This window comes from Triplophysa rosa, linkage group LG14 (genome assembly GCF_024868665.1).
Source record: "Triplophysa rosa linkage group LG14, Trosa_1v2, whole genome shotgun sequence".
In the NCBI taxonomy this organism is placed as follows: domain Eukaryota; kingdom Metazoa; phylum Chordata; class Actinopteri; order Cypriniformes; family Nemacheilidae; genus Triplophysa; species Triplophysa rosa.
In genome coordinates this window covers 21433596-21448785 of record NC_079903.1, presented here as the reverse complement: position 1 = coordinate 21448785, position 15190 = coordinate 21433596, and the positions used below count along the sequence as shown (strand labels likewise).

General features: G+C 39.4%; 1 protein-coding gene across 1 annotated transcript; it reads right to left on the bottom strand.

Annotated features, from left to right (window-relative positions):
- Positions 1 to 451: 451 nt before the first annotated feature.
- Positions 452 to 7909, bottom strand: ostn (osteocrin). The gene is made up of 5 exons (XM_057351430.1): positions 7784 to 7909; positions 5924 to 6022; positions 4679 to 4899; positions 3785 to 3898; positions 452 to 3634 (listed from the first exon to the last, which is right to left on the bottom strand). Exons 2-4 carry the CDS (start codon positions 6020 to 6022, stop codon positions 3817 to 3819), a joined length of 402 nt encoding a protein of 133 aa, XP_057207413.1. The 5' UTR covers positions 7784 to 7909; the 3' UTR covers positions 452 to 3634; positions 3785 to 3816.
- Positions 7910 to 15190: the final 7281 nt, after the last annotated feature.

Sequence of the window (15190 nt, the reverse complement as noted above, 5' to 3'; positions counted from 1 at the left end):
AGGATGGTGCATAGACTTGAAACTGACATGAGCATGCGCTGCTCACACGTTGAATGAGGCATCTATAATCGATGGTCCGAGCTTGTGCGATTGAATGGAGGCGTGGACTAATTTGCATACTCATCCGTGTATACTAAATAAAGCAATTCAAGCATTCAAACATTCAAATCATCTAAGATGAGTTTTACGTGATAAAATAATCGAATGCATTGGGACTTTAATCTTGTTGAGCTTGTTGAATTATAATTTATAAATTTATGTTGATAGCTTCATCCTGACGGGCGGCTCCTTCACCCCTCTGGTCTGTAAGTAATCTACTAGTACAAAGCAGTCTACACTTTTTTGCCAAATTGATAATATAACACATATAACTACACTTTGAAAATTGCCAGAATCTTTCAGTGACTTTATTTTGATGACGTAATATTATTGACAATTGACAATATTTCTTTATAGAGTGCAGCAGAGAAGTTTTTGTAAGCAAACCCCGCAAAGAGAGTTAGCATTTTAGGACTTCCGGTTCCATTGCCCCAAAGTCAATGGGTTTTTTGAATGGGTTTTTGGTAAATCGCCTGAAATGAGGTCTGTGGCTAACAAAACCTCAAAATATTTTCAGGTTTTAATCTGACATAAAACACACCAGTTATAACCTGTTTATGATTGTTTAAACTTTTATTGTGTCTTAAAAGTGGCGGTTGCTAACAAGTTGCTAAAACCGACTATTCCTTATCCTTTGTCTATGGGAAAAATGCATAGGCTTTCGGTGGAGGGAACCAGCACGGTGCTAACTTCCAGGTTAGCCTACAAAAATGCGTCATCTCTGAGGCACTCTATTGTGTTTTAAATGACACACACATTGGAAAATACATGCACAACGAAAATGACAAATGTTTAAGTACTTTTTTACAATCTTACAGTTCTTTTCCAACCAAAGAAAACAGTTGAAACATTAAAGAAAGTTTCATCGTTTTTATTGTCAAGGCTGAACTTAACCCGTTCGACCTCCAGTCAAAGTAAGAAAACACTACAACATTACAGCAAGCGAGAGCCGGGACACTAGAGTAAATAATAATAACACGTGCAATAAAAGCTACGAGCAGATTCTGCGATGATTGGCTAACGGCTCTGATTACATCATAAAGGATGTAGAACGGCCACTTCATTTCAAAGAACATATCGTCGCTGTCGGGCCGAATCCTCGCATCTCCAAAACCATTATTTTTCAGGAAATTAAAAAAACTACATATTTTTTGAGTTATTAAACATTGTATCGTTAAAGTTGGTATCATACCTTATATTGCTATCATATACTGTTGTGTACCAACAATGTTGTTAACACAACATTTACCCAAAACCATGTTTAATCGGAGATACAAGGTTTATGACTTGGGAGCAGGGAGATACGAGATTACGCTGTCATTGATAAGTATGGTACGGACACAGACGCCGCTGCTGCCAGCAGTGTTCATCAAAGTTAGTGATGGGAATTATGATTCATTTGAGTGATTCGTTCTTTTTCAGTTCGTTCACCAAAACGATTCGTTCACTGATTCGTTCAATGACCATTTCTATAATACGCCAGCAGGTGGCGAAAAAGAGTTGATGTAATACATACATCAACGTATGTATTAACGACGTATAAACTGATTACAGGCTTTATTAAAATGTGTGTCTCTAAGGTTTTTCTGCATAATTAAAAAGTTAATTGTTTGGTCATTTACACATTCATAAATCTGGGATTATGTTAAACGTAAAGTTTATGTATTTTAAATAAACAAGCGTGCAAAGTAGCCTACCTGTAACTGCGCTTTGCGTCCGCTTTCTGCTGGCTGCTGAACGAGACTCACATGCTAAATGACCGACGTACAGTGTACTGTACACTCTCGTTCAATTCGTTCATGAACGACATGTACCAGTTCGTTCAATTCGTTCAAGAACGAGATCTCTCTCTCTCGTTCAGACTCAACAGAGACTTGGTCAGTGTGGGCGTATTCGTTCAATGGAAGATCTAACCAATTACACGTCCCTTCAAAGCCGGAACTGGAATGCTATTGGCTGACGTGACGCGAATGAGAGCTAACCAATACATTTTTGTTTTACAGTTTTTAGAGAAGTGTGACATGAATTAAACGCAATGAAGTCGTTTTTATTTGAAAGAACAATAAATGATACAAAATGCACACAAAACACCTGTGCTTGCAGTACAATAACCGAGTAAACAGGGCTTGACATTTTCCATGCAATAAAAATGACAATGTTAATTTGTCTTTGTTACATTTAACCATCAGCTTGCATTATTGAATTATTTTCGTAAGGATCTTTACATTGTGTCCGTTGCTGTACTTGTTGAACAAGAGACCTCATCTTTCATTTCGTTTACGAGGCAGAAGTAACAGCTCGTTCACGAACGAGAATCAGCGGGTCTCGTTCAGACTCAAACAGAGGCTCGTTCAGTGAAGGGCGTATTCGTTCAGTACATTCAACCAATCATATGCTTTGTCAAAGCTCACTCTCGAACGCCATTGGCTCGTGCTTTAGACACTCTTTTAAGACAAGACGCTCTGTGCTCGAGGGAGAGATTTCAGTGAACGAGAAATATGAGTCATCGCATTTCGTGAACGAGAACGATTCGTTCACTTAAAAGATTCGTTCAAAACGAACGATTCGTTCACGAACGAAACATCACTAATCAAAGTCTGAGGTCGCGTTGAGCCTTTTGACAAGAGACGAGGCTTTAAGAGCTAATGAAAGCTAATGATTGTGGTTACATACATCATCCTAAACTCTATTTTAAACGTTAGAGCTATGAGTGATGCAATACCAAAATAAAACGTTAAACAGGCTGTCTAATATAGGCGGAAATTAATCTGCACGCAAATAAAGTCGGCGGTCGCGTTGAGCCTCTTGACAAGAGAAAAGGCTTCAATCGTTAACCAAAGCTAACGACTGTGGTTACATACATCTTTCTAAACTCTATTTTAAAGGTTTAAGAACTATAAGTGATGTAATACAAAAAACGATGAGCTGACTAGGCTGTCTAATAGGCGGAAATTAGCCGAATCTGCTCGCAAATTTACCTTCGTGGCTCACGGGCTTCCTTCTGCACCGAAGCATTACAGCTATCGATTTTTAACAAAACAGACCTACTCAAATGTATCTAACCTAACTATTTTCACTCGTTATTGTCTAAAAAAACATTCAATCGGTAATGCCGAGAAGCTCCCGCGGAGTGAAGAAGAGGTGGAGTTACGAGACTTCTCAGACAGTTGAAGTGTCCAATGGAGTTAAGAGATTTGCTCTCAAGCTATTTTCAACACTTTAGATTTAGATTGGTTAATAATGTGTAAAAATGACAGACCCACATGGGGACTGACAAATAGCATCGATTTGTGAAAAAATATGAAATTGACCAAATTTGGACATAGGAGGTTTCCGCCCGACAGCGACGATATGCGGCTTAAATGGAGAATTAGGACAAGAAATAGACAGCGTGTGGTCAGAGATTGAAGGTTAATCTTTAAGGAAGATAACTTCAGAGGCGGCGAGGGCTGTAAAAGTGAAGATCGTTCAATGGTTAGTGATGTGGGATGGCTGGTGTGCTTTATGCATATCTTCTACCTGTGACATCCCCCTTCTGTAAAAGAAAAACATCGATGTTCGGACATATGTTTTACATTAACATTTTTTCCTTCATATGTTTAGCTCAATTTAAGAAAATGTGCTGTATATTTTCATCAAATGTATATATTTTAGAATATACTAAGGATACGCCCATCTTACCAACCTGTTTGTCAGGGTGTGGTCAGAGGGCGGAGTCTATCCTCGGCTGTTGGGAAGACGGCCCACTCCGATCCGGTCGATTGGAACGCTAACTCGCCGTCGCGGCAACTCAGCTTTCCTGTTGCCACAAAGTAAAAAAAAACAGCTTAAAATGACTACATATTCAATAACTCAAAGATGCACAACATAAAATCCATTTACAGAATCCAACATTGGCCTTTATTAAGTCTATGGAAGAGTCACGTGGTGATGGAGCAGTTTCGTGAGCTTTCATGTGTTTATCAGAACGGATAGATTTTAGTGTCCAGATTTGATAATGCATGACACAGTGCTCATACTGTTGATTTTGGCTTCTATCCTGGTCTTATCGAGTGCTTAAGATCATTTAGATAACAGCTGCGTCCGAGCCTCGGGCCATGCTGAGTGACACCGTGTGCTCCGTCCAGCAGGGGAGATCGAAATCATTCACGGAGATCAAATGAGAACCATTGACTGGAAGTCCAGTGCTCCAGTCATCACAGTTGGACTGTTCCTGCCCGTAAATCAGTATCTGGCGCTTGTTATGTCAGACAAAACCGCAATCCACACCCAGGTAATATAAGGCACTTTAACCGTGGGCTACAGACAAAACATTAATTTGCACTTTGTGAACTTAGAAACACACAAACACGCACATGCAAAGTTATCAAGCTGTGCGTGACACACTTCGGCCAATATAAACATACTGTGTGTTTGAGCCACATCATATCAAAGCCTACGGTTGGGTTCATCTTCAGTTCTGGATTATAGCAAATAACAAGTGTTTTAGATTTCTGAGAATTCAATCTTAACTGTTACTGCGAATTTTCAAGTCATGTAGAATGAGAATGTCAGAACATTGATCTCTTTCTCTCTTTACCTTTGCTTGTTGCTCTTGGGATCCATGGTGCTGATTGACAGCCGGTCAAGTGGCGTGTTGGATCCGGGGAAGCTGCGTTTTCTTTTGGTCTCAATGACATCGTTCTCCAGTCTGACAAGCTGGTCAAGCAGGAGCAGTTTTGCGTTCACGGCTCCTGAGGTCTTCTGCTCGGTTTGACCTCGCTGGACACGCCGGTCCTCCGCAGCAGATGGTTCCACATGCTGTAGCAGAAAGAGGTGGAAATAGGTTTGAGTGCATGCTACATGTCTGTTGGTTTTCAGGTATAGTATGAGAGAAAAATCACAATCTTTCCCAAATTTGTCCCTTTCCTAAAAACTGTCCATAATAGAAGATTAGATGAAACCTTCTGAGTTGGTTTTAAGGGTTAGGTTCAAGTTGGTCAAGGATTTGCTTTAGAAAGCATTATTCACAGTATCGTTTATTTATACTCTGCAGTATCACATTTAAGCTAGTTTACACAGTTTTTTATTTATACAATTTCTGTATAGAGGAGAGCAAAGTAAAGCCTAGAAAATACATTGTAAAATATTTTGCTGCCTTATATTAAAGGGACAGTTCATCCAAGAATGGAAATTTTGTCATGTTTTATTTACTCTCACATCGTTTAAAACCCGTATGTGACGTTTTCTTCTGTGGAACACAAAAGAAGATATTTTGAGAAACGTTTAAGTGGTTTTGTGTTTATACAATGGAAGTCTATGGGGGTCAATGTCAACGCTCTCCTCAAAATATTTGTTTTGTGTTCTGCAGAAGAAAGGAAGTACACTGAAAAAAGGGTTTCATTCAACCAATTAAAACATTTTAGGGTAAGGATCACATCTATATTTTAACTTAAGCCAATGAAAAATAATAAAGAAAAGGTATATATTTTTAATTGGCTCAAGTTATAAAATTTAGATGTGAATCCTTTTTTCAGTGTAATACAGGATTGGAATGACATGAGGGTGAGTAAATGATGAAAGAATTTTCATTTTTGGGTGAACTATCCCTTGAACAATAAAGTACAACTAAACTGCTATTCCACTTATAATTTTTAATTCTGTTGAAATTAGGTAAAATTTAATAAGTTAAAATAGCTTGTAAAGTTTGCGGTTATATTGTGTTTCTAAAGGCAGCCTGTATGTGCCTCACCATCTGGCTCTCTCTTTCTCATAAGTCATATTTACACCCTACCATGTATATGTGTGTACTGTATATGTCAGTCCCCTTATAACCTGGACTCACCTCTGGTCTTTCCTGGGGTATGTGAAGACTTTCAGTACTGCAGTGGAACAAGGTCAATGTTAACAGACCCGACAGCAGCACGCATCCACAACCCAACATCTACAATACAAGCAATATGATTACTGACTAACTAAAGTGCTGCACAGTTATACACAAACAAATGACATATGTATACATTTTTAAAATGCTAAAAAATGGCATAGGGCTTGTAGATCTTTTTATTTTTTCAGAATATGTTTAGCTTACTGTTTAAACTCCAAGACAGCTAAAACCCACTCCTTTCAAAGTGTATTATCAAGTCCAAGTGTATTATCAGTTGAGCACATACACGCACATCAGCTTCAGCACCGTGTTGAGTTACTGTGATACAGGGTGGTGTTTATATTCATTCAGACTCCATCTGTGAAAATACACTCTGACTGGGCGGTCCGGCAGCCGTGAGAGTGTGAGAATGCTTTTAACACACACCCTCTACACAAACACATGAACTCAGCCAAAACACAAACTCTGACCTGCACCCCTACCTGTGTGTCCCCAAAACACTGTACCACACAAAAAAAACATCCTCAAGGTATGATTCTACAATACATTAAAGAAAATATTTCACAGTATTGTATTTTACCCTAGAATTTAAATTATATAATTATATTATACATACGAGACACCACCTTCGTCTCATTCCTCTGTAGTTTTTAAGGTTAATTTTACACTCGATTTAAATCAGATTAACACCACGTTAGCGCTACACTGTGACTGCCATCTGTTGGCAGATTTGTGGAATTACAGCGCACGCGCAACATCGTTTAGAAATCCCATTTACATCAATGAAATTTGTGAGAATTAAATTAGTAATAAAACAAATATATGTCATCTTAAATATATATTAATATACTTAATTGAAATATTCGCAGTGGATATACGTTATAGGAGACTGCAATCTGCACCATGTTTTATAATGTTGCCAGGCAACGTAAAACAAAAATAAAATGATGTGCAATGAATACATTTTACAATGTAGGCTACTTAATGTAGGCAGATAATATAAGATTTTTAAGTCAGAACTTATTTATTATTATGAGTTCATGTTTTTTTTAATAATACATGCTATTTATATTGCATACCAAGTATACAACTATAGTATTGTTTAGTTCCCTTAAAAACGTCATTTAGACAAACTTCTTATCACATATCCTTACACGTTACTGCAGATTTAGGTCTAAACATTCTCTCAACGATCAACAATAACAAAAAATTATATGTGACTTGAAGCCTGTATCATTCTGTGGTTCTCAAATGTCAATTGAACTTTTCACATCAGTCATTTGAGCACGAGTGTTTATATCTGTATCTAGCGCTCAGGTCTGGTGCACTGAGATGCAGTTTCTCTCCTGCCCCACGACCGGGGAAATGCATTGTCCAGCAACATGGGCTAACTTTAGCATTTTCCGTCCCCAAAAATAAACAACTCCAACCATCTCCCATTGCCCACATACGCTTCACAGGACACCTTCTCTGTCACACACACACGTTCAGAGACACGCTCTCGACACTTCTCTGATATCACACATGATTTCACACCTCTGTGTCACTATTGCAACGATGCAACATCAACAAGATGTTTCAAAAACTTCTACATCTATAAACGTGTAGTTCAAACAAGCTGATGATACTATTAAATGAACTATTAAAAAACTGCAGCCACCCTTGTTTGAGTGCATTTTTGGGACCCCAAACAACCTTCAAGTTCCTTTAAATACATCCCCAACACCTGCCGGGTCACCTTTCCACCCAAACACACGCACACACAGCCCTGCAGGAACATGCAGGTAGATCTGCCTCTCTCTCCGCGAGGTTCCTTACCCTTAATCTGATTTGGTTTCAGTCACACGGGACGGATGGACACGGCGCAGTTCCTGGAATTTCTCACGTTCTCTGCCTTTGCTGGTTCCTGCTGTTGTCTTTCCCCGTTTTATAGGCTCTCGCCGGGAATCTCCACTCCAATCGGTGGTCACGATTCCTCTGACATCATCTCTGCAGGTTTTCCACTGTGGCTCACCCTGGAGCTGCTCTCTCATCCTCATTACGATTACAAACTAATAGCAACCCATGGGATCAGCCGAACAAGTCTCTGTGTGTGTGTGCGGGTCACCTCTGTCTAACATTTGTTTCTACTTCTCTCTCGGTCCTTCTTTGTGTCGCTCTTTACCACAACCACATAGAAAAGGACATTGACATGATGTCTTTATCAATACTGGAAGAAATGACTCACATTTATCTCCATGTCTTTCCAGATGGAGACTTCAACTGTTTCCAAATTTGCCAATGTGCAAAGGTTTAAGATTTCATAATGAAGAGCATTTCCCATCAAATTCAAGACCTAAAGTCTGATCCATGTGATTTTTAGACTGCAGGCTATAATCTTACTGTTTGTTAACAATAGTCTCATTTGTATTTCTATTCAGGACTTTAAAGAGAAACATCTGAAACAAAGCTCAAACAACTGAACAATGAAAGCACAATCGCTGAGCAGGAGAATCACGTCTCTATCAATATCCACTCTCTCATGTGGTATGAACCATATTGTAAGTTGTCATTTAAAGTCAATAACGGAGTGTGCGCGTTATCACATCAAGACGGAGGCTGATGGTTCCGATGACAGTAAATGAAGCCATAAACGTTATCCATCTCATAATTCACTCATCAAGTCTTAACTGGATAAACAGTTCATCTCTTTCTGCTTTTCTCTCTGCCACGGATAGGAAACATTATGTTGTGCAAAGCTCCCAAGCAGCCTGTCTGTTCTCGCACTATATTTATCTGCACACAGAAGCCATCTCTGTTAAATAAAGAGCCTGCCCACCTCACTAAAATGTCCCTACGATGATCCCCCATCTCCCTCTATGCCTCTTGTCCTCTGTGCAGATGAGACAAATGAGGCTCGTACAGATAAAATTCTGATTTAAATCGATAACTCTGTGGCATGCCTAAAAAAACTTGATTGCTTAAATGTTGCTCTTTCGTGGCTCGGGAGACTTAAAGTTGTCACGTGTCATTTATGGATTGTTCTTTTTGCAAAATTAGAAACAAATGTGACATTTGTTAACATGCAGTAGAATGCATTATGGAGCTACGAGCTACTAAATTCAAGTAGAAGTGTGAATAACATGCAGAATCTTACATCGCCTTGTAAGCATTTGATTGTAGATTTTGGTATTCTGAGAATGTGATTCATAGTCTAAAATGTTGAGATCTTTCAAAGCTGTGGTGAAAATCTGAGAAGCTGAATATAAACAAAAAAACAGCGAGATACTTTATTGTCATTGTAATAATACAACGGAATTGGTTTTGCAGCTCACAGAGACCAGCAGCAGAAGGAAATACAGACTATTCAAATCATATAAATAAATAATTTAAACAAAAGTCTCCAACTGCTCTCCTTTAAATGAGAAATTATTGAGACATTAAAGAGATCTCATTTCCTTTTTTACAAGAGGAAGATGAGAAAGCAAAATGCAGTATGCTGTGAGAAAATAGGGCGAGAAAGGAAACCTGTTTCTACACTTATTGAGATGTGGATCTGCACAGTTCCGTTACCCAAAATCCTCAGGGTGAGGCCAGATCTGTGTGTATAGCGACCAGACTCAACACAACCCTATTTAACTATAATCAGGCGTGAAGGTGTGTGTGTGCGCGCAAGATTCTATCTCGGTTTTTTATTGCTTATCTACAAGTCCATCTGTTGGCAGGGATCTTGTTGAGACTGTGCGATACGTCCAGGTGGACATGAAATGAAGATCTTTTTAATTGCGAGTCTTTGGCGTTGCGTGTGTGCGTGCAACTGGATATCTCAGCAATTTAACGTTGTGTGGTGTCGGAAACGTCTCCATGACGATGCTCTTTTAAAAGAGGAAGACCGTCATGTCTGGCCCGAGCTGTTAGGATCCCCATGCTCTCTTGAACATGATAGCTTTCACAGTGATCCAGGCATTGCATCGAGTGTTCGCTGTAGAAAAACCCGACATTCATTTTGTTAGACAAATTGTATTTGAAAGAATGACGAACAGTTTAAGGCATGAAGATTAGCAAATGAATATAATACATTATAGATTGGGACACCGATGTGCACCAGAACAGATTCTTAAAGTTCACCCCAAAAATGTCATTCCAAAATTGTATGACTTTCTTTCTCGTGCAGAGCACAAAAGAAGATTATTTGAGGAACGTTCAAGCACCCATTGTACCACTGAGACATTTCTCAAAATATCTTCTTTTGTACTCCACACATGAAACAGTCATATACACGGACATAAGGGTGAATACATGACAGAAATGTTATTTTTGGGTGAGGTATCCCTTTAAATGCATTTGTATAGCCTATCTGCACATCATAGATGTTGCATCCGTGCACTCCGTTTGAACCGTTGCGTGTTCGTGACGGCTGTTTGCGTGACGAAGACATTCTAACCGCTATCCAGCACCCCGTCCCATTTCGATCTTGGCTCACGTTGTGTCCATTCAGAGCAGCTAAGGGTTTTCTCACTGTGAAAACACACCTGGCCTAGTAATGACCCTACTAATGCAACAATAAAGTCGATGTAATGTCAGAATAATGTCGGAAAATACAGACAACGCATTCAATCCCCGTGCTCGTCATGAATGGGACTCTCTCCCCTGATGATGTCATCCGTCCAACTGCCATTGCAAAGCAAGGACATCCGCGAGCTCCAAGGAGACGGGGGTCACGGGGTCAACCACTTAGCCATCGCGTGAAAGAGAGGCAAAGAGCAGCCAAGCTGGAGTGATGTTCTTCCTGCACACACAAACATACGGTAGCCTGGAAAAACCGAGAGTGATTTACAGCATGTGCCCCGCATGCCCGGTTACGTACAATGCTGGGCGTGTAAAGGTAGCTGGCTCTCTCTCACCTAGCGTGCGCCCTGCGGCTCTTCGCCGTGTTGATTTAGCGGCCTGATCCTAATCTCTTTTGAAGTGCCAATTTTCGCGTAATCAAAACACCATCTATATTTAGTTTCCTGACGGCGTGTCATTACGTTTCATGTGTCATGCTTGATAGCATAGCCGGACACATTCTGCCATAACCTCGCGGGCGACCTCACCTATTAGAAGTCTGTCACTTGGATCCACCATTTAGAAAACACGTAAGAAAGGACTCAGCGCAGCTTTGGTATATTTGAGTCATGTTTCAAAGCAGATTTCTTATACAGTTTAGTTTGTAATTGTGGAAATTGACAGGATGTTTAAAACTGTTCGTTTATTCCGCCCATGGAGGCCAGTTCAAATGGAGTTTTTAAAAATCCTGGATTGCATTTATGGGATTCTTTCTAAATTATGCTATTTTCCTCCATGTTTTCCCAGTAACGCTTTTCAAAAAAGTGACACTAGAGGTGTGTGCGTGAAAGGATGGTGAGAGGTGGATTAAAGGGGTCTGCAGCTGTGCGGAGCTCCAAGACACTAAGAGGGAAACTTGATCGGATGAGAAGTTCGGACCGAAGACGAAACATATGGGTGCAGAAAAGGAGAGACCGAAGGCTTTTTTCAGTCTGCAGATACAGTGAGATAGTTTTCTCAGGCTGTTGTTTTAGCCACTGAGAGAAAAACCATGTGTGCGGTTTTCCATCTTTGTCCGAGAAACCCTGAGAAGTAGCATATCCTCTCTGCCTAATGCTTTTTGTATTTGTCATTACAGTTGTATTACATGTATTTAGCAGGTTACAGGCATCTGTGCACCTGTCTGTGGATGCTTGATAATAAATATGAATGCCATAAGTGGTAAAAAAAAGGAATCAGGGAAAGAATGTTTTTAGGAAATTCAAATGAAGAGCTAACATGCACACAATATTATGAACTGGTGGGGCTAGAGGCTTTAAAGCGACGGTTCACTCATTTAGTTACCCTCAGATTGTTCCAAACCTGTAAAAATGTCGTTGTTCTGCTAAACACAAATGAAGATATTTGGAAGAATGTCAAATAACCAAATAGATCTCATGCCTACTGACTCCCATATATTTATTTTCCCTACTATGGCAGTAAATGGGGGATGAGATCTGTTTAGTTACTGACATTCTTGCAAATATCTTCATTTGGGTTGAGCAGAACACAGACATTTAGACAGGTTTGGAACAACCTGAGGGTGAGTAATTGACAACAGATAGTTTTGGGACAGTATCTAGGAAAGGACAAAGGGGAAAAGCTGTAAACGGTGTGACATTGCTAGAAACACAAAAAGAACAAAGCGATTAGCATGACACACTTTTTCCCATTCTGAACCCATAATCACTTGCTCTGGGACCACCTTGCAAAGAGAGAGAGAGAGAGAAACGAACGAGAGCATGAGAAAAATGATGATGACAGTCGTCACCTTGGAAACGGGCAGTGGTTACCCCAGTTTAAGGTAAACTTCCTTTCCACCCACCTCCCGGCTTCTCTCCCTGCCTCTCTGGGAGGAAATTGGGGTTACGCTCCCACCAGCGGGCCAAATCTAAAGTTTCCCCACATTTATTCTGAGAAAGAAGCAAACCCAGAGGAGTCCCTCAGGTTACTGAGAGAACGACAGAGAAAAGACTAGAAAACAAAAATGAAAGGGTGAAAAAACAGATGACATTAATGTGCAAAGAGTGAAATTTGTGTTCCTCATATATAAATGTGAAAAAAAATTACTTTAACAATGATTAGATTCAATTAATGCCAACTCTATACAAACATAAATGTTCATGACAAAGGCTTTAAGTTTATGAAAAAGCTGAAAAGCACATGAAAAAGTATAAAAAAGCAAAAAAAGTTTATGATTTCTCATCATTTCAAATAGTTATGATTTAAAAGTGACTACTTGTAGAAATAAGATGCACCTTGCTGGTTTATATAGTAAAGAAAATAAACTGCAACCCTGTCACCCTGCTGAAGGCAACATGATGCTATAATTTATAATTTTTTACTTTTAAAATCACCATATTTACCTGAAAAGGGTTTAATGACTCTAGAGTCAAAGAACGAAAAGAGAGAGAGAGCGAGAGAGAGCTAAGGTGTGGGCTGAGGATCGTAGAGCCAGTGAGGCATGTGATTGCGCTCATTGTTGAGTAAACATCGGCTGACAAGGAAAACACGAACGCTTCCTCTTTCCCAGAAGCCCACTGGGGCTCCTCAGAAAAACACTGACGGATCGCAGCGTGTGTGGCTACAGAGCCAATGGCCCTGCTCAGCATGTGTGAGAGAAATTATGAGTAAAAGTCTACGATAAAGATGTAGTGATCTACTGTAGGAAACAACATCAACAGTTTATACAACATGCTGTATAGAAAAATGAGGTGTGGAATTTCAGAGCTTTGTTGTTTGCCAAACTAATGACAGGAAATACAGATAACAGCAGATGGGATCATGACGGACTGATTACATTTGAGAAGGATAACAGAGATTATAACAGGCAAACCTATTATGATATGAGCTGTGAGATTATGACACCATATTAAGAAGTGATTTATGGAGATTCTTGCAAACAGAACTGAATGAGACAATCGATCGTAATATTTAATTAATAATAGATCCTTATTTCATTTCATTTCAAGCGATTTTTTATAGATTTATTTAATACAATTGTTTTCCAGAATATTTTTATAAATGATTGAACATTTGACTTAACCTGTCATAAACGTGCATCAGCATGATCTACAGTATGAGTTCACTTCCTTGTCACGAAATTGATTTGCGTTGCAACCAGAGAGGCTTCAGGGCAGCACTCAGAATCTCAGCCACAATCAGATGTAAACCGCTTTTTTATTAGGGCCAGTTGCATAAACATATCCGCTAAATTAAGACTATAGGCTGTGTCTGAATTCGCCCCCTATCTCCTATATAGTGCACTACATCGGGTGTCCGCCATTTTGTAGTGTTGTCCGAATTCTGAGTAAACAACTCATTCCTTACATTTGTGCAGAACTTTTTACCCACAATGCATTCTGATTTTGAGTGTACACCACTCATATTTCCCATGACACAACGCGAATCAACCGTCTGCTTAGAATCAGCTGTAACAGTGGAATTAGACACACAGAAGAAAGAGAGAAACGTTTTAAGGCTAAAATACACTACAGGACTTTTGCTCAGATTTTGCCCAGATTTGCAGTCTGGACTTGTTGCAGAAAGTCTGCCAGTCTGCAGATTTCATCAGTTAGTGTGTTTCTATCTGAAACTTTCAAAAAGTCTGCAAGTGCATGGTGTCTAGTTTAAAAAAAATCTGTTCAGATTGTAAAAGTCTTGTAGTGTATTCCAGCCATTAAACGGCAGTCTATCAAACGCACGCACAGATTTTAGCAACACACTTACTGTACATACACATGTAGGCCTCACGTCATTTTAATATTATCATCATCATTGATTTATCTCATCCTCCCGCGACCCACCCGCAATTAATACATTTTCTGATATGTTCCAAAGTAATGAAGTGTCAACAGTCATTTCAGCTGTTGCTGAGCATTCCTCAAGTCCAGATGATTTAATTTCACTTTTTAACTCTTCATGTTCAGACATTCTGGATTCTATAGCACCTCTTAAATATAAGTGTCCAAAATTGAAATCACAACCATGGCTTGATGATTCCACTCATTCACTTAGACAGATCTGCCGGAAAGCAGAGCGGCGATGGGAGAAAGACCTCCTCACTGTTTCTTTTGAAATCTTTAAAAACTCCCTTGTGAAATTTCAGAAGGCAGCAAAAAACGGCAGAGCTAATTATTTCTCTGATATCATCAGTAAACATTCTCATACTCCAAAAATTCCATTTAGCACTATAAATTCGATAATTAACCCATAAGTCTCCTAGGAAGTTGAACCATCTCCTGATATTTGTGAGAGATTTGTGACCTTTTTTATTGAAAAAATCGATGATATTCGATCTTCTTTTGCTCCTCTTTGCTCTGTTTTTCTGGTTGACTGCCCAGTTAATACTGCCACCTTGCAAAGTTTTCAGCTGGTTTCACTTTCTGAGTTAAAGGACTTTGTGTTACAGACAAATTCTTCAACTTCCCCTCATGATGTTGTTCCTCCTGGCTTCTTTAAAGAGGCTTTTGAGACTTTTGGTCCTAGTATTCAAACAATTATTAATTCCTGCCTAGTTTCCAGCATTGTCCCTGTGTTTTCATGCAGTTGTCCAGCCATTGCTTAAAAAACCAAATGCTGCTGTTAACTGTTTGAATAATTATATTTCACAACTTCCATTCCTCTCAAAAGTCTTGGAAAGAGTTGTCCTGTCACAGT